Source organism: Belonocnema kinseyi, chromosome 3 (assembly GCF_010883055.1).
Source record: "Belonocnema kinseyi isolate 2016_QV_RU_SX_M_011 chromosome 3, B_treatae_v1, whole genome shotgun sequence".
In the NCBI taxonomy this organism is placed as follows: Eukaryota; Metazoa; Arthropoda; class Insecta; order Hymenoptera; family Cynipidae; genus Belonocnema; species Belonocnema kinseyi.
In genome coordinates this window covers 77,276,253-77,296,860 of record NC_046659.1, presented here as the reverse complement: position 1 = coordinate 77,296,860, position 20,608 = coordinate 77,276,253, and the positions used below count along the sequence as shown (strand labels likewise).

General features: G+C 32.6%; 1 protein-coding gene across 1 annotated transcript in view; it reads left to right on the top strand.

The window, feature by feature from the left end:
- Positions 1-16,941, top strand: part of LOC117169889 (neprilysin-2-like) — a 65,600-nt gene extending 48,659 nt beyond the window's left edge. The window contains exons 3-9 of the mRNA XM_033356398.1: positions 1,822-1,900; positions 6,988-7,233; positions 7,383-7,522; positions 7,603-7,779; positions 8,435-8,548; positions 10,040-10,184; positions 16,708-16,941. Coding sequence (XP_033212289.1) covers positions 1,822-1,900; positions 6,988-7,233; positions 7,383-7,522; positions 7,603-7,779; positions 8,435-8,548; positions 10,040-10,184; positions 16,708-16,916 — 1,110 coding nt within the window. The 3' untranslated portion in view covers positions 16,917-16,941. The remainder of the gene's footprint in view (positions 1-1,821; positions 1,901-6,987; positions 7,234-7,382; positions 7,523-7,602; positions 7,780-8,434; positions 8,549-10,039; positions 10,185-16,707) is intronic.
- Positions 16,942-20,608: the final 3,667 nt, after the last annotated feature.

Below are 20,608 nucleotides of genomic sequence, written 5' to 3'. Positions count from 1 at the left end.
CTTCCACCACCAAGTAAGTGTGTGGAGGGTGTTTGAAGGAATAAAGAAGGTGTAAGAAAAATGTAAACCCTTAGGGGACACATTAGAAGCTTCCACTGAACTAAACTAGTAGATTACAAGTGTATTTCCTCGCATTAAAAGTATATTACTCTACCTTACAAGTAGATTACTCAGAAGATCACGTGGATTTCTTCTAATTGCGACTACATTACCTCGGATTACAATTTTATTACTCTTAATTACAAGTGTTTTATGTCAGAATACAATGATTACTTCTAATTACTGGAATTACCTCGATTGCAAGGGGATTTCGTCAGATTACAATGGTATTACTTTGGAATTACTTTGGTATTACTTTGGTATAACAATGAATTGCTAGAATTACTCCCAATTACTAGAATTACTTTGGTTTACAAGTGGATTACTTTTAATTACAATTATAATACGGCACCTGAAAAGTGTATTATTCCAGATTACAAGATTACCCAGGATTACTGGAATGATCCTAGTTTACAAGTGGATTATAAAGGGAGTTTTTCGTATTACAATTGTTTAACTTTTGATTGCAAGTGTACTACGTTGGATTACAATTCTATTACTCCGACTTATAAATGGATTATTTTGGATTACAGTTACACTGCTTCAGATGACAAGTGAATTGCCCCGGATTACCATTTTTTCTGGATTGAAATTAGACATCATTATGTTAAATTAGATACCGGGATCAATCTCATGTCTTCGTACATGTATGATGACTAAACGAAAAATTAATTCATATCTCTAAACACAGCTTGAAAAATAAATGACAAATGTGTATATTTGCTTAAAAATACGAAAATAAATTTAATAACTGCCTGTTGGTTATAATGTACCATTAACTGTTTCTTTCCAGAACTTTGATATCGATTTTTTACGATGACAAGGAAAAAAATGTTTAATGCTAAATACATTGTTATACACGATTTTAATCTCTTCCTTTGTTATTAAAAAGTTTCAATAATCTTGGGAGAGCACTCTTAGAAGAAATTTTTTCAAATAAATAATAAGAAATTGAATAAATTGTACTGTACAAGGAAAAATAACAATTTTCGGTACGAATAGCTCCTAACTGCCTAGGCTGTATTTGTGGCAACATTTTGGTACATGTAGGCGCAGACACTTTATCAGCTATTGCAACATTTTCTAAAAGAATACACTCAATGTCTCATAATTTATTAAAACGTAGAAAAAACATTTATTTCTCATAGTTAAAGATGTTTAGATTGTTTTTCCTAGTTCACAACCGGAGGTGATTCTTTTTCCGTTAATAAAGGGAAAAATAAATTATTTTATCTTAGTAAAATATAATTTAAAAAACGAACTTTAAACGATTTTTTAACAGTTCCGAAAATAAAATATTTAGACTTTGTGAGAAATGAATCTAAAATATGCTAATTGTTATCTAATATTTATCGCGTGTAGTGTGTATAATTTTTTTTACTTTGTACTGTTAATACTTAAGAACATGTTAAATTGCATAAATAGCGCTTTTTAACGAATTTTATTTTTGCAAAATATGTTAAGAACCTATTTAAACGTTATTTATGACAATTGTATTATCAAAAAATGTGGTTTAAGGTGTTTTTTAAGTCCGTCATATTTGATAAAAGTATTCACCTACTCATGATGATTTCTCAGATTCTATACACAAGGCTTTTTAAGAGCAATTGGGCAAAAAATAAACGTTACTCGATAATTACAAGTTGAGAGAAGTTATTATTTCAGTAGAGAAATATGAAAAAATTTTGAATTCTCATTTTCTTTTTCTTCTGTATTTTTCAGGAGTTCAAAATGATTCATGCTTTAAATAACAAACCAAAGAACAGCAATGTGTGTTTAACTACTGAATGTAAAAAGGCTGGTATGTTTTATATAATATATATAATATGTTTTAATATAATTCTATAATCTAATTTTTGTTTCTTCAATAGCAATTGTTACACCGGAATCGTCAAATAACACTAGTTTACAGTAATTTTTTACATATAGTGCCGCTATATTTTCCTAATGCACTTTGGTCTGCTAAACTTGAAAATCGCATTGAAGAAAATTTGTATGGATTTTTTTTCGAAATACCGATTAAGTAAAAAACAATTTTTTGATGATAGCTTTACTCTGTGAACCATATTTCAAGTGAGAACAGCCAACATGGTTGAAAAAAGTTATCAAGGTAAAGATAATCAAATCTGCAACAAATATTAGTGCCGTTTTTTTAGATCAATTTGGTAGTTGAGTTGGAATTAACTAAAATCTAATAAAAAAGTCATTGCTTCACAAGAAAACGAACATGCAAATTTCGAAAACCAATCCAACAATAGTATATTATGCACCTAGGGGGAGTAGAGGGATTTTTTCGACGAGTGTATGTTTTCAGTACGACTCGTACTGAAAACCTACACTCGTCGAAAAAATCCCTCTCCCCCTTGGCGTATTAGATATTTTTTATAAGAAATGAATGATCTCAGACATTTCTCGAATTACAGCCATGATTTCAGCCCATATTAGATTTCAAATAAGGGAATCATGATTTACAGTAATTTTAAAGGTAACTTATGGTACTTATCATAAATTATCCAAAATTCAATTTTAAGTATTTCTAGCAATTTCCAGAAATTTGTGACATTTTTGGAAATTTATGACATTTTTGGTAATTTATGGTAATATTATAGGTAATTTATGTTAAATTGAGATAAATTGCCGAACATTCAATTTGAAACCTTTTTTTTAATTTCCGGAAATTTATGAAATTTTTGATAAGATTACAGGTAATTTATGGGTGAATTACCTAAAATTCAATTTCAAAATGCTGATAAATTTCCAGAAATTTATGGAAATTTTCGGTCTTTTATGGTAATGTGACAAGTTATATATGGTAACGTTCCATGAATTACCGCAACATTCTATTATCTGCAACCAAAATTTCCTTAGATTTTTTACGGTGAGTGGGCTGAGTATCGTAATTTGCAAGCTCATAGATGTATAACTTTCATAAATCACCTCTGACGGCACTTTTCACTCCCTAGGGAGTAAACCGTAGAGCATTATCCCCGCTTTATAGGCTTCGAAAAGGGCTGAAATCATGCATGTGTCATAAAAAAATATTTTTCAATGCTATTTTCAAGCTTAGAATGCCAAAATGAATTAAGAAGTATAATGTCACTAAATGTACAATATATTTTTTTCATTCGTGAACTAACAAAGTAGAATAATTATAAGCTATTAAAATGAAAACAAATCAAATTAAAATAATGTGGAACGAAAAAAAAATGTAAATAAATGCATATACTGCACGAAAATTAAAACTTATAAAGAACTGTGTCATCTAGAAAAAAACTAATCGTCCAAAATTTCTTTTTTTACTAATTTTTTTCATTACAAGCCCATATATCAAATTATTAAATACAGTTAATGTATTTTTCTAAAGGCTAAACTTGACCTACAATGACCTGAATATTTCAAAGAATTTCGATTATAATAAGTGATAATAAAATGTATGTAATCCTTTAATCTTTCATAAATATATTTATTTCAATATTTTAAAAATTGCAAAAAGATGGCTTTTATAAATTTTTTAACGCCCCAAAATCTTTTAAATTTCTTTAAATCTTTCGAAATATTTTGAAATATTGAAATTACACTGAAGTGGTATGAAATTACTTAAAGCTCATGAAATTACATGAAATGCGATACTTCTTAAAATGGCTTCAAATTTGTCTTATCTATTGAAACTTTCGTGGATTCCTTTAAAATACACTAAAATATTTCCTATTCATGAAAATCTTTCAAAATTTCTTGAAATTTTGTAAAGAACTTGAACATTCCTTGGAATTTCAAAAATAACGTAATACCTTAAGATTCCTTTGGAATACTTTTAAATGATTGAAATCTATTAATCTATTAAAATCTCTTGAAAACTACTTAGAATATTTTAGAATATCCTAAGATCTTTAAAATCGTTTGAAATTTCTTTATGCGTATCTTGTCCATAATTACTTTGAAATTTAATATAAATATTACAAAATTTTGTTTAATCCAGTGCAGTTACATAAAATTTGATGATCTTCGTTACAATTCCTTGAAATCCTTCAAATTATTTAAATTTTTAAGAAATATTTCCTTGGACCTTACAGGTCCCATAAAATCCTTCCAGATCTTCTGAAATTTGAGAAAATTTCTTAAAAATACATGAAATATAATTTTACATTCCTTCAAATCATTAAAATCCTTGAAAATACTTTGAAATCCTTTTAAATCTTTTATAATCCCTTGAAAAATTTTTAAAACTCTTGAATATTTTTTGAACTCTGTCAAAATGCTCTAAATTCTTTCAAATTCTTTGAAATCTCTTGAAATCTTTTCTAATTCTTGAAATATATGAAATTCTTTGGAATATTTTGAAGGGTCCTAAGATACTTAATATTCTAAAAATATCTTTTTCTCGTGAAACTATATTCAAATCTGAGGATATTCCTTGAAAACCCTTGATATTTTTTAAGTTTGATGAAATCTTTCCAGATCCTAAGAAATTCATTAAAAACCCTTAATGCGAGCCTTTAAACCCCTTTAGAGTAACTAAAATTCTTTGAAATTTCACATGATCTTGTGAATTTCGTTGAAATTCTTTAAAAGTTCTTTAAAATGTTAAAAAAAAATGTTCAATGATTTTCCGCGAAACAGTAATTACAAAAATGATGGTAAAAGATTTTTATGAGTGGATATTTTTGTATAGAATAATGAAAAAGATACTGATTTTTTATTAAATCTGAATAACATTACTAAAATCTTTTATTGAACATTTTTTAGGTTTTAACGTTATATACTATAATTTTGGATACATGGATTCACAATAAGATTTTTTTCTTAAAAATATCACGTAACAATATCGATGTTGTGGTTGGTCGCGGTTCCCCCACTTTGCATCTTCCCTTCACTCAGTTGAGCTTCTACCGCCGAGCTTGGTCTGCAGGAGTTCTTTGTACCTAATGAGGACTAACATTCGAATATAACATTTTTTGATTATAGAGCTTGATAATTTACAAATATAATATTCGAAATCCGCGAATTATAATGATTTAAACGATATGCTATTCGATTTAAAAAGTTATAAATTAAACAATAAATGTTCAAACTTATGTGAGATTTTAAAGGAAAATGTTTAGTCTATTTTATTCAAATTAACAGAGGCAGTATTTATTTATTTAGTTTTTGTCAATGTGATTGTGTATACAATAAAAAAGAAGTATGTTGTTTGTTGTTGAATTTTCAAATCAGGATAGGAATAAGACTATTTACACATTTGCACTGGAGTGCAAAATTCTTCAGAGATAATTTAGAGAAATGTGCATGTTTGTGAAATAAGACAAATTTATTATGTTAGCTAATACGTTTTCAAATCTGACAAAATTTTTGCTTTCGGAATTTCCCCAAGTTAAGTAAAATACTGCACCAAAAATTAAAATCACTGCGGGTGATTTGAGTAAAATAGACTGAAATATTTTTTATAAAATCTCAGGTGAGCTTGAATATTTATTCTTTAATTTTTAACTATTTAAGTCCAAAAAATGTAGTTGAAATCGCTATAATTCGTACATTTGGAAAAACGCTGACCAGGTTCGGCGTTAGCAGTTCAGCTGAGTGAGGGAAGCCGCCTTGTGGGCAAACCATACACAGGTAGCTGGAGCTGGATTAATCACCTACCCTACTACTATCGGCGAGAAAATTCGAGTCCTCTGGCTTTGTCGTTGAATAAGTATGTGAAGAAAAAATGGTAGGTTAATGAAAGATGTATCATTTTAAAAGTGAAAATGTTGTACGTTAATGAGCCGAAAAGTAATATTCCAAATAATTATTTGTAGTTTACAGATCTGAAAATACGATGAAAAGTGAGGAAATTTGATATCTTTTAAAAACAGTGAACTTTGAAGCATAGTTTTTTATTGAAAAATAAAAGGAGAAATTTGAAAAAATTCATGATGGTACATTAAACATTTCTGAACAGATTGCCGTGAAAAATTTGCAAAATGTAAATAATTGTTCGTTTTTTGTGAATAAATATGCGACCGCGCTATCTTCAGTTCTAATGAAGATAATTAAGTGATTTAAATTTGAGGTAGTTAGTTGAACTATCTGTAATAATTTACAATTTGAAGGAAGCATGTGCTTCTTGTTGTCTTCGTACAATTTGTGATATTTGAAGTCAGTTTTTTATATAGGAAAGAAAGTGCGAGAGCCCAGCGTGGTGCCGTTTTTTCAGGGGATCGTCCTCGGTTCTCCTCAGCCCGACCTACCCAACTTGTGCCTTCAAACCCTTTCCCTGTGTTGATCCCCTGAAAAACGGTACCACGCTGGGCTCTCGCACTTGCTTTTCTTCATAAAAAACTAACTTCAAATATCGCATTTTATACGAAGACAACAAGAAGCACATACTTCCTTCAAATTGTAAACTATTACAGATAGTTCAACTAACTATCTCCAATGTAAATCACTTCATTATCTTTATTAGAACTGAGGATAGTGCGCTCGCATATTCATTCACAAAAAACGAACAATTATTTATATTTTGCAAATTTTTCAACGGCAATTTGTTCAGAAATGTTTAATGTCCCACCATGAATTTTTTCAAATTTTTCCTATTATTTTTTCTATAAAAAACTATGCTTCAAAGTTCACTTTTTTAAAAGCTATCAAATTTCCTTACTTTTCATCAGATTTTCAGATCTGTAAGCTACAAATAATTTTTTAGAATATTACTTTTCGGCTCATTAACGTACAACATTTGCACCATTAAAATGAGACCTTCTTCATTAACCTACCGTTTATTCTTCACATACTTATTCAACGTCAAAGCCAGAGGACTCGAATTTTCTCGCCGATAATAGACAGTGTTTAAATCAACGTAATACATAATATTCTCCTCCATTTTTGGATCATACACTTGTCATTTTTCAGCTTCCATAATACGACAGTGTATGAACCCCAATGTAGCACCGTGCGATGACTTCTACCAATTTGCCTGTGGTAATTATACGCAAAACGCAGTAATTCCGAAAGATAAGAGTTTTGCCAATAGAGATAGTCTTATCGAAGAAAAAGTGAAGAGCCAACTGAAAATTAGCATTGAAGAGAAAATTCAGAAAAATGAACCAAGATCCATAACTTTAGCGAAAAACTTTTATAAGGCTTGCATGGACACAGGTGAGCATATTTTAAAATCCGAACATTATACAACACAAATTTTTCGTATAAAGAAGCAATTTCATTTTTTTCTATAGCTGCCATTGAAAAAAATGGTTTCACGACAGTATTAGGTGAATTAACAAAATTAGGGGGCTAGCCTGTCCTAGAAGGTGACTCCTGGAAAGGGGAAAAGTTCGATTGGAAACAGACAAATTATGCTATGGGCAAATTGGGATATGGAACGGATTATTTATTTACTTTCAAAGTATCCATGGATTCGTTAAACAGCACTAAAAGTATTTTGAATGTGCGTAATTACTCATAAAGAAAAAAAGAGCAATTTAGGATTAAAATTTAATATTCAAAGCAAAAAATTACTTTGTTTAGATCGACCAACCACCCCTCGGTATTAATCGCGAATATTTAATAAAAGGGTCCAATAACAGGATTGTCAATGCATACTATAATTTTACGGTCGAAATTGCTGTTCTTTTGAGTGCAAACAGAGCAAGAGCCGAAAATGAATTAAAGGAATCTCTGGAATTTGAAATTAAACTTGCCAATGTGAGTAATTAATTTTGATGAGAGTACGAAAAATGGGAGTAAAGTTGTTGCAGAAAGTATTATACACTAAAAAAATCAGCCTAATTCCTCCGTTTTATTAAATTTTCTCATCCGTTTTGAGTTTCTTGGCAGATTTTTTATTCATTAGTGGCCTAAAAAATGTATTTTTTCGGGAAATTTTTCGTTTTAATTTTTGCGCCAAGTTTGACTTTAAAGCAGAATCAAATAAAAAATTCTAAATATATCTAGTAATAAATTTAAAAAATACTATATTTTTTTCTTAGCACTGCAGGACACTTCCATTACACCCGTCATTTTTTAGTATTAAAATATAGAAATAGGTCTACAGCTCAGAAAAGTTTGACCCAACATTGACCTTTTGAGGACAGTTTTAGTTTTGAAATTTAAAAATAACGTATTTTAAAAAATGTATGTGATAAATAAGTTTAAAAAACTTATTTATCACGACCGACTTCGGCAAAATAAAATGGAATGATCCTTATATTTTACTTAGAGCTACAAAGTTTCATGAGAATAATTATATTGGCATTCCACATATTATTTTAAAAAATCGTGCCTCGTTTAAAATAGAATTTGATTCTTAAAATATCTTACATCCCTAGATCTCCATAAGTGAAGAAGATAGAAGCAATAGTGCTGCTCTCTTAACCCAATGACAGTTAAACAGCTATCAAAGAAATATCCAAGTATTCTTTGGAAGGAATACTTAAACTCAATTCTCCAAACGATCGTAATTGGTGACAATGAAGTAATAATAGTCAGCGTGCCTATCTTTTTCGAAAAATAAGAAAAAATAATTAAAGTAACTCGATGAAAAAGGGTACTGGTTAATTACCTTTTGTGCAGAGCAGCTCAGGAAAATGTCAATTTATTAACAAATGCGATTCGAAACAGCAAAATGAAGTTTACAACTGTGCTCAACGGTCAAGCTGAAAGGCAAGTTAGATGAAAGGAATGTTTGGATGCGACATCTAATGTTCTAGGAGTTAGCATTGGTGCTCTATATGCCAGGAAGTATTTCACACCACTATCTAAAAAAGTTGCAGGAAAATTAGCAGTCAATATTGAAAACCAGTTCAGAAAAATGCTTCAAGGGGTAAGTTTTTTTCATGATCTATTCCAAACTTAAGGTTTGGAAGAGTAGTAGAATAAAAAACAGGCTTTATTGAAGCTCCTATGTTTGAGCTCGCTTTTCTAGTATTTGTTGTCTTGCGGCTTTTTCTATCTTTTCAATTTGACAGTTTTGTATAATACAGTGAATTTCCTCCTATGTTTCCAATCCACAATTTTCCCTCCGCTTCTCTTATAAGTGCTTATTTCCCCATGCGCAGTTCTTTCACCTCCCTATATGGTCACTGTACTTGATGTACGATCACGCCCGCACCAGTGTCTGACTAATTAAAAAAAGGCCCAGAGAGCCGTCTTTGGTATTAATTGAGAAGTGAGTTGACAGAAAGTAGGAGTAGTACGGTTATATAAAAGAAGGGGAATCAGGAGAAGTGAGCGTAAAGGGGTGGGGGAGTAGCAGAAATGAGAATAGGTTTAGTGAGAGTTTAGTGTGGGTTCAGTGAGTAGAGTGAAAGTAGAGAAACTAAGAGAAAGTGGTGGAGAGAAAGCAGATGAATTTACGGGAAATAGGGATAGGGCAAGTTGGGGGAAGAGAATAAGGGAACTTAAAGTAGGTTAAGTGAGGGGAAATTATGGAGGCGATGTATGGGAAATTATGAGAATATATGGAAAGAAGGAGTAGGGGTTGTTAGGGGAAGTGAGGGGAGTGGGAGTAGGAAAAGCATTGGTCACTTAGGGAAGTGGAAGTATGGGGATTCAGGGGAGGTAAGGGGTAACAGGGGTATGGGGGAGGCAACATTAGAAAAATTAAAAGGAAATTAGTGGAGGGAAGTAGGGAGAATAAGCGTAGAGTAAGTGGATGCATATTTAAGTAACACTTTTGTTCTACAACATCGTTTCGACCTATATCGCTGACCAATCCATATAGAAATCACCCCAGTTGAAGAGCTTCAAAAAGTTATCATGCTTATATATTTTTAATTTTCTTCTTCATCTCACTTATTTGCCCTGCCCTTTATTTTAGATTAACTAGATGGACGTAAAGACAAGGCGAGGGGCTTTGGATAAATTTGCATCGATGAAAAATTTCATTGGTTATCCCGAAGAACTTTTCAATAAGAACAAACTTGACCAATTCTTCCAGAAGGTAGAAGTAAATCCGAATAATTAGCTAGAAGCAGCTACGAACGTGTCTATTTTCTGGGCGCAACATTTTTTCAATCAATTGAGGCAGCCTGTGAACAAAGCAGATTGGACAGACTACAGTGATACTACTGTTGTAAACGCTTTTAATCGTGTAGAGGAAAACAGTATTGGTAAGTTTATTTTATTGATGAACTATCAAAATTATTAGCGCGCTTAGTTCCTCAATTTAAAGAGTTAGCGAAAAAACGTGATTAGTCCACTTGAGTTAGTTACACAGTATTTAAGGATAAATTGTAGCTTGAAATCCATTGATAAGAATGGAATTATTAACAAAAAATCGTCCACATATTATGTGACACTCTGAAGAGCTGGGGGCTGTCGTAACATCAGAAGGTCTCGCAAAGGAGTGGGATAAAAAATGTTTTGTAACTTGCAAAAGAGATGTCTTTAATCTGATGGTTGAAATTTCGACCACAAAAGATGAATTTTTTAATGAAATAGTTGAATTCTCAATCGTGAAGATTAATTTGATCTCAAAAGACGAATTTTTAACAAAATAATGAAAAAATTTCATAAAAGTTATTGCATTTAAAAAATAAATCTTTTTTAAACAATTACATCGATTGTCTACCAAAGATTAGAATTTTCAAAATGTAAAGCATAAATTTTGAACAAAAAATGGAATAGCTAACATTTCAGATACAAAAAAAAGAATTTCTAACAAAATAACTGAATGTTCAAATAAATAATTTAATTTTGTCCGAAATAGTTTAATTTGCAACCAAAAAAAAATTAATTGTATACAGAAAAGTTTATTTTCCATCAAGCTGTTAAAGTTTCTATGAATATTAAAAAATTTTAAGGCAATAAGAAGAATCTTTTACAAACCAGTTAAATTTTTAACAAAAAATTTCCCTCTGCCCCTTAACCACACTATACCAGCTGTTGTACCTTGAATCTGCGATTTTTTCCCATCTTTCTTCACCTTGCATTGCCTTAATCTCTTCCTCTATTTCCTTCCACTCTGTACCCCTCTTATGTATACCACATTCACGCCGCATTTCATATATCTCCTCCTCCCATTTTGAACGCCACACGTTACCCCCCTCCCTTTATCCATAACCTCGCGGGCACAAGCTTGTGCAGCTTTGCAACCCTCTCCCCTTCTTAGTTTCTCTTCGAAGTTCCAGGCTCTTTTTACTTTCCTTACCACCATTTTTTCTCGTCCTATTTCTTTTCTCAGTATATAACCTGGGCAACTGCAGCTCACTCCAAAAACCCATCTCAAAAATCTCTCATGCAAACTTTCTATTCTCTTGTGTTCTTTCCATCCCTAGATTTCTACACCATGGTCTAACACTTACCATATTTATGGATCAAACATTCACACTCTCATCTTCCAGTAAATCTTTAACCTTCTTTTTTTATACCCCACATTTGTCCTATTACTTTACTCGTGCATACCAATCTTTTTCTCACCTGCAGCTCGCTTCCTTCTCTCGTTTCAAATCAAAATCAACCAACTCTACAACCACGCCATTTATTTTTCATTCGTACTCTAATCTACCCCTTTTATTTATGAAACACATCATCTTAGTCTTCTTCACATTTACTGTTAAACCCTTTTCTCTCACATATTCTTCGAACACTCTTATCAGCAAATTCATACCTCTTTCATCATCCGCCAATAGCACTACGTCATCTGCAAATGCTAGTTAATGCAGTTTGTTCGTCCTAATGTTGTCCCCCCTTTCCTTGTCATCTTTAACTTCTTCTCTAAATCTGCAAGAAGAATGATAAATAGAAGTGGGCTCAAAGGACACCCTTGCCTGAGCCCCCTTCCTGTCCAGAATTCCTCACCTTTCTTATCTTTTATCTTCAACCTTATCTTAGTATCCACAAATATTTCTTTTATCCTCTCTATTAAACCTTCGTCTACTCCTCTCTCTTTTATGGCTACCCATAAGATTCTACTGTTAACTGAGGCAAATGCTGCCTTAAAGTCTACAAACAATGCGCCTGGCATTCCTTTCTTCCGCCCTAGGTTCCTATTGACTAGATAGTTGAGCACATAGACGTCATCTCTGGTTCCCATTCCTTTTCTGAAACCCGTTTGGTTAAGTGTTTTCCCTTCTCTTCCACCTGTCGTCCCATCTTCCTTCTAAGATATTATGCATAAATTTTATATCCCACGGACATGAGCGTGATACCTCTTTATTCCACCACCTTTTTGCCTTTTCCTTTCTGAATCAACGGTACTACCAGCCGTTCCTTCCACTCCTCAAGCCACCTTTCTCCTTTCCATACCTTGTTGCACATCCTCCACTTCTCTTCCCTCAGCCCTAATCCTCCATATTTTAGTGCTTCATTTTACAAGTCATCTTGCCCTGTTGCCTTGTTTCTTTTCAACCTTGCAATCGCCTCATTCACCTCATCTCTACTAATCTCGTTTTCAATTTCCTCGCCCCCTCTCGACCACTTTTCTTCCTTCTCTCTTTACCCTATATTCCACTTCTCCTATCAGCCCCTTAAAGTGCTTCGTCCACTCTTTCATTCCTATTCCTTTGTTTATACCCTTCCTGCCTCCTCTTTCCCTATTTGTCACTTCTCATTGCCGCCCTTCTTTTACCGCTTTCTCTACCTCTTCCATATACCTTTATTTCTCCTTCTGTCTTTTCTCCTTTATCATTCTTTCGTGCTCTCTCTTTCTCATGTTGAGTTCTCCTTTTTCCATTTCCCCTTTCCTCCATTTCCTTACACTGTCCTTGATCCTATCTTTACTTTCCCTGCATTACTCGTCCCACCAGCCTCTCCTAAACCCCTCTTCTTTTTCTCTCGGTCTCACCTCTTCCTTTACCTTATCTATCGCTCCTTTAAGTTGTTCTAGCAGTGTATAAACTCCTTCCTCTTCCGGACCCCCTATCTCCTCATTTTCTATTTTTTCTTAAAATTCTCTCAATTTTGCCACTGCCAAATGCCAATTTTCACTTTATTTTCTCTCTTTTCTTTCCTATTCCCCCTACTGCCCTTTGAGCCACCACATCTTATTGTCGCGATTACCGGAAAGTATTCTGAGCCTATTACTTTGCCCACTTCCATTCTAACCATCAGTCTCCTTATTCTTTCTTCCGCCAGAATGTAATATATTACGGTGTCCCCTATACCCGCGTACGTATATTATATTCATCTTCTTCATCTCCTCTTGTATTGCCGTTACAAATGAAACATCCCGCCTCTCCCAGTATCTGCAGCCTCCTTTTCTCTATTCCATACTTCTCTCCCTCTTTCTCCGCTCCATGCATTTAAATCCCCTTCTATTAGGACCAGCCTCTCCTCTTTCTCCTCTGTCCATTTACTTATTATTCTCCATCCTCCCTCTTATCTTCTTTTTCTGTACACGCATACTACATCCACAATATTTTTTCCCAATTTTATTCTTCTAACCACCGTCCCATCCTTTTCTTCTATATACTCTCTCTTTTCTTCCTCCAAAAACAGTTCCTTTCTTATCCCTGACACGATGCCACCCATTCCTCTTCCTCTCACGTGCTCCTTTCTTGCTGCTTGCATCTTCCACTTATATGCTTTCGGTAATATTCTTTTTAAGCGTTTGCACTCTTTCTTATCTACTATGTCGCTCTTTTTGGGCTTATCTCCTTTATTCCTTTCATTCAGGTCCTCCTGCCGTTAAAAAACCCCATGACCCTCGCGTTCCCCTTTTCATGCTCTTTGTCCCCTTCATTCAGTATCCGTTTCATATCTTCTCTCAGTTATTCTACTTTATTGTTCCAAATCCATATCTTCGTCCATGCCTTTCGCTCGATTAGCCACTTTCTTCTCCGTTCCCGCTATGTCAGATCTTCTTCGATTTTTTCATTTCTTTCTTTCAACAACTTCTTTTTCTCCATAACTTCATATTTGTTCTGTTTACTCCCCAAGTTCACTAAAAACATACATTTTCTTCCCCCTTTAATTCCTCCTAGGCTCTTATCCCTTCCACTCTGACTTGCGCGCCGATGTCTCTCATCACCTTCCTAATCTCTTACACTGCCCTTTCACTGTCCACTTTCAAATATTTCACTATTATGTTCTTTTTCCTTTTCGCTCTGTGTTCCCCTTTTATTTTTCTTTCAACCTCAATCAGTCCCAAGCGCCACTTTTCATTTTGCCCATGCTTGACCACCTCACACTCTCTCACTTCTTCCATACTTCCTTCCTCTCTCACGTTAGACTCATTGCTTACTTCTAATTTGCTCACTCTTTCTTCTAGCAGTTTCATGTCCCTTTTCCTAAGCTCCTCATTCTCTCTCTGCCTATTTTCTATGCTTTCTAATTTATACCACACCTTTTCTTTCTCTCCTTTTTATAATTGACCCCATTCTTCCCACTTTTCTCTCACTTTTCTTACCTCGTCTTTTACCTCTTCCCCTTGGCTCTTCATATCAGTCAGTCTTCCGCATGTTTTATCCAATTTTCCGCAAGTCTCCGACCACCTGCTCTCTTTTCCTTTTATCATCCCCCATTTTTCCCCTTCGCTATTGACGCTCTCGCTGCTTATCGCGCTCGCCGACTGTTGCCACCTGTGCAATAAATCCCGCGACCTCGAGCTTCCCGATTTCGATCCAAGCCTTTTCCAATTAGTGGGTCTCCCGCGCCTGTGCCCCCTTCCTCGTCTCGATTCTGCCGATTCTGCCGTTATTACTGGATGCAAAGGCGTAGCGAATGCCTCATCTGCACTTCCCTTACTGCTTGCCTCGTCTACGACGCTACTTCCCTGGCAGACAGAAGGAACCGAATAAAGCTTCTACGAAGTACCCGTAAAGATCCCATTGGGTCCCCATTCGGTTCCTTTTTTAAAAACTCAAAAAAACAGAAAAATCAACTTTTAAATTGTTGAAATTTGGATTCTACGTTAAAATTCCCTATAGAAGCACACAAAATAATCGAAATGGTTTTTTTCGCAGCGGTAAAAAGTTTTAAAAAATGTAAGACATATAATGCTTGTTGACTGCTACACTTCAAACGTATCATCTGTAAGTAACAATCAACAGGCGTTATAGATCTTATATATTTTTTTAACCTTTTACCCCTGCAAAAAAAGTATTGCGATTACTCCGTGAGTTTCCAATAGAAAATTTGAAGTAGAATCCAAATTTCAGCAGTTTAAAAGTTGATCTTGCTGTGTTTTTTAGTTTTTTTTAAAGGAACCGAATGGGGACCCAATGAGGTCTTTACGGGTACTTTGTAGAGGCTCCATTGGGTTTCTTCGGTCTGCCAGGGCTTCTCTCTCTTTGCTATTGCTATCCCTATTTGTTTCACTCTTCTCACTGAACCCGCTCTGCCTTCTTCCGAAATCACGTTATGGACTGGGCATGACTGATATGAATCTGCCCTCTTAACTGGCCTTTAGCCTCACCTTCCCCTCCTCTGTCACTTTCTATCCTCAGAATTTTAAAAACTTTTTCCAAACACTACACACCTACTTACTGCGAAGAAACTCAGTATACCACCAAGCGAACCTAACCTCAAAATCAACTTTCGTCAACCTTTTTATTTTCCGTTTAAATTTGCGATTTCTATCACTCCATTCACACTTGCACTTTTACTTCAGCACCCTCACTCGCCACACCCTCACCGTACTCACTGAACTTTAGCTTCTCCTCATCCAAAAAATGATCGCACTCGAAAAACACCGTGTATCTTCTATCGGCACTGGAAACGAAAGCCCACAAATTGAATAGTTATATTTTCAGCTGAAAAAATTTATTTAAAAAAATTAATAAATAAAATTCAACAAAAAGTTAGATTCGCAAACAAAGTGATAAATTTTTATCTAAAATGTTGTATCTTGAAAAAAATTAATACTGAAGTAGAGTTCAACTTTCAAAAACAAAAAACATGACCAAGAAAGATATTGTGTTTGAACCTAAATTAATAATAATTAGTGATTGAAATGATAATATGTAATCAAAAATTTACTCCTTTTATTTACAATTTGCCTTTTTTAGTCGAAAATTTGATTCTTTTGGTAGAAATGGCATATTTTTGTGTCATAAATTAAAATTTTTTCTAACATTTGTCCTAACGACTCGAAAAGTGAACATGATGGATGATATTTTATTTCTTTATTGATTTAAAACCTTTCTTGTTTAAAACTTCAACTCTTTTGTAGAAAATGCATATTTTTTGGTTTTATTTTATAGTTTTCATTGAAAATTACAATCTTTTTTTGTTGAAAATATGAACTATTACACGTTTTGTTGTGAATGATTTTTTTATCAAAGATTCCCCAGTTTGGTTCAGAATTTAATTATTTTGTCGAAATATTCCTTTTTCATAGTTTAAAATAAGTTGTCTAAACTGAAACCATAGTAATAAAATTTTGCGTTATTAAATTAAACCTTTTTTTAGTCCTATTATACACATAACTGTGATATTCTTTGTCACTGCCCTTAAATTGAAACTCACTTCTTAATTGCATGTGTAAATTTGGCGACATTCTCTCCTTCGATTTTTTCATATTGCCCAATCAGCATTGAGGAAAAGCGCCAAAAATGCTTTCAAGGTTTTCGTAATACACCTACTTTTTGGATAAAAATTCCATGACTTCACTAGATTCTTCCAGACTGGTTTATGGTCAAGATTTCAAGAATTATAAAATTATAGTGTCATATTTACTCAATCTTTTTTTAGTAATCCCTGCTGGAATTCTGCAAGACATTTACTTTGATGAACACAGACCTCAGTACATGAACTATGCTGTGATTGGTTCGACTATTGGACACGAAGTCAGCCATGGTTTCGATACTCTTGGTAGCCAATACGACAAAAATGGAAACCTTAAGAATTGGTGGACTCCAGAAAAAAACAAAAATTTCTTGCGAGAGCAGATTGCATTATAAAGCAGAACGGAAATTACACCTTTAAAGAAGTCGGCTTGAAAGTATGTACATTGTGTGGAATTTAAAAAATGTTCTGTATGCTTTTAGTTTCAATAAAAACTTTTGTATTGTTCTGTTAAAAGTTCCATACGTTTTTAAAGGTTTTTCAAATTACATTTTTAGATTTAAAAATATCCTTTTTAGTTGAAATTTCAACTATTTGGTTAAATTTTGAACTCTTTTCTTAAAAATTCATTGTCATGTTTGAAGATTCTTCATTTTAAATCAAAATTTATCTCTTGGGTTCAAAATTAAATTTCTTTGCTGAAAACTTGCTTTTTTTACCAAATGTCTTTTGTCGAAAATTCGCGTTTTTTAAGTTATATTTAAATTCAAAATTTTATTGAGTGGAAAATAGAAAATTTCACTGCTTTATAGAAAATTTACCTTTCCGGCTTGAAAATTCTAGAATTTGGTAGAAAATTAAAATAATTAAATACTCAACTATTTGGTACAAAATTTATGTATTTTGTAGAAAATTCATCCATTTGGCCAAACAATTAATCTTGTTTGTAAAAGATTCATGATTTTGGTTAGAACTTCAACTTTTCTGTGAAAATATTTGTTGTTACTTGATATTAATTGGTTCAAAAAATATTTTTCCGGTTTCGAAGTCAAGTTTTTTCTAAAAACTTTCGACTTTTTGACTTGAACTTTTTAAAAATTTAGTTATAATTTGGTCTACTTCATAGCAAATTAATCTTCGTTAATGACCCATCTATTTGTTTAATTATTCAACTATTTTGTTAAACCCTTATCTTTTTCCTTACGATGCAGGTGGCTAATAATTTGTTTTTATTTTGATTGAAAAGCAATTTGTTAAACGGAAAATTTAACTATTCCATTTTTTGTCAAAAATTCATCATTTTTAGTTTAAAATTCAACTGTTCGTCTGGGAATTTTCTTTGATTTAAAAATGTAAGCACTTGGTAAAAATGTATGTATTTTATTAATAATTATCAACAAAATACATCAATTTTTAAGATTAATTTCCTATAAAAATAGACTAATTATAATTAGTCTATTTTTATAGAAAATTAATCTTCACCATAAGAAAATCAACTTTTAGATTGAAAATTCATCTATTTGGTTGAATAAATATGAAAGAAAAATGAAGTTCCTTTAATTCGCGGGGTCACCTCCCTACGAACAATTTGTGATAGGAACTGCGGAAATTCCAAAACTCATTTTTGTTTAGAAAAGTTTTTTCCCATTATCTGGGAAAGGGTTTTCCACTTTTCTATACTTTTCCATTTTATTACCTTTTCTGCTCACTTTTTACAATATTTAGGCAAAGCAATAAATTGTTCATAAAACCTGGTTGAAAATACGAATTTTTTACAAATGAGGGTGGCTAAACCCAATTGGAGTCCAAGATGCACTTTTTCAAAGAATTTGAAAAAAACACAGTTTTTTCACCAAATGAAAGCTTTGGGGGGGGGGGTATTATTTCACAAATCGAAGAATCTCACATTTTTTGAGTAACCCTATTACCTAGCTACCCTGCGAATCAAAAAATTAATTATTTTTATATAAAAGTTCACGCAACGATGAACTAAAATAAGAAATATCTATCACCTTGCAGGTGAATGGTGTTAGTACTCAACAAGAAAACATTGCAGACAACGTAGGCGTAATAATATGTTACCTAGCCTATCAAGATTGGGTGAAACGAAACAAACCCGAACCCACATTGCCTGAGTAAAAATATTCTCCATCACAACTTTTTTGGATCAGTGCAGCCAGCATGTGGTGCAAAAAAGATACACCAGAGTGTCTAAAAGACTACATTATAACAAACTCTCATAGTCCTGCAGAATTTAGAGTCTTAGGTCCATATTATAACAGGCCGGAATTCGCAAAAGACTTTAATTGTCCACCGGGTTCAAAAATGAATCCAGTTAAGAAGTGTTCTGCATGGTAAATCCCTTTTCGAAAGATATTATTATTATTTTCTTTTAAGATTGGTCCATTCAAGTCCTGTATAACGGCGGTTAAAAACCTACTGTACCATGCATTTTTATTTTTTATATTATATTATTTTATTTTTATTATTTAGGTCGAAAAGTATATAAATAATATATTTTAATGTAAAATAAATCTATCAATGCATTCTTTGGAATAAACTACCATTGCAAATATAAATTTTTAAAAATCTTTGTTTTTCAATTTGGGTTGTTTTGAATAATTTCAAATTGTCTTTGACAAAAAATATCACACTTAACACTTAGTGCATGCGATATTCATTAAGCAAAGTGCTTATTCAAATGAAAATTGTTTAAATAATCAACAATATGTCAGGCAAAAAATGCTATCCTTACAAACCATCAATTGTATCATTTATCACTGAAAAATAATAATTTTTTACGATTTAAAGGGGAATAAAATGGTTTAAACAAATAATAATTGCTTAAATCATTGAAACTTACTTTGAGATACTTGAAAAATACTGATTTATTGAATAGAAATAATCACCATAGACAGTTTTTTTTAATACTATTTTTACTATGAATTTTGCATGAGACTGTTATTCTGTATTTTTGTGTGTATAATCTAACTAATTTTGATTTAAAACTAAGACCTTTTTTATAGAAATATCAACAGTCACATTTTTTTATCAATTCATCTTTTTTGGTAGTAAATGTTAAAATGGTTTAAAATGTTTGTAAGTTATACACGGTATTTTAGAATAAAAAATTGAACATACACATTTTTTGTGAATTCATCTTTTTTGGTAGTAAATGTTTAAATGGTTTAAAATCCAAGAAAAAACTTTTTGTAAGTTATGCACCGTATTTCAAGATAAAAAATTCAACAAACACATTTTTTTTATAAATTCTCAAATTTCCTCATTTCGTTCAAGCCATACATTTTCACACAATCCTGCCATGTGTGGCTATCTCCAACTACTGCAGCCATGAGCCAGGTACTGAAAATAAGGTCTGATAATTAGGGAACTCAAATTTATCATCTAAACTAAAAAAAACACTATGTATCAGATATACAAATATTAAAATTTGAAATTTGATTTTCCTAATCCAGGGTGAAAGTAGTGGTCGAACTAGGGTCGAAATAATGTTGCGAAACCAACGAATTCTTTAAATAGGCAACATAGAAATGGTAGACTAATCTAAAAATATCTACCCCTCTCCTATATATTATCTATCACTTTTCTCTTATGAACTTTTTGATCATCGGCATTTTAATAATGCTAGAACCGAGTGAGTACAATAGACCTTTTCATTTAAGAAAACGATATTGCACAAGCGCGAAAATTATGTAGCACTTCCGTGTCAGTTCAGGACAATTTTTTACTGAACCGTTTGTGGAAATATTAAACATTGACGAAGAAAAGTATTTCTAACAATTTTAAATTAAAAAACTTCCCACAAAAGAAATGTCTCATATACCAGGATAAAATCGATTGAAAAGGAAAAAGGTTGGTGCGCACAAAAAGTGCTGTTTTGCAAAGTGTAAAAGTGACAGTCGGTGCTAGTCCTACTTGGGATGTACGAGGGTGGATTGATAAGTTTCCGGCCTGACCAAGAAATACAACGTTTTTAAGAATTTTTTTTTTATTTCTCAACATAATCTCCTCCAAGGCTGATACATTTCTCATAGCGGTGTTCTAGTCTAGTAATGCCATCTCTATA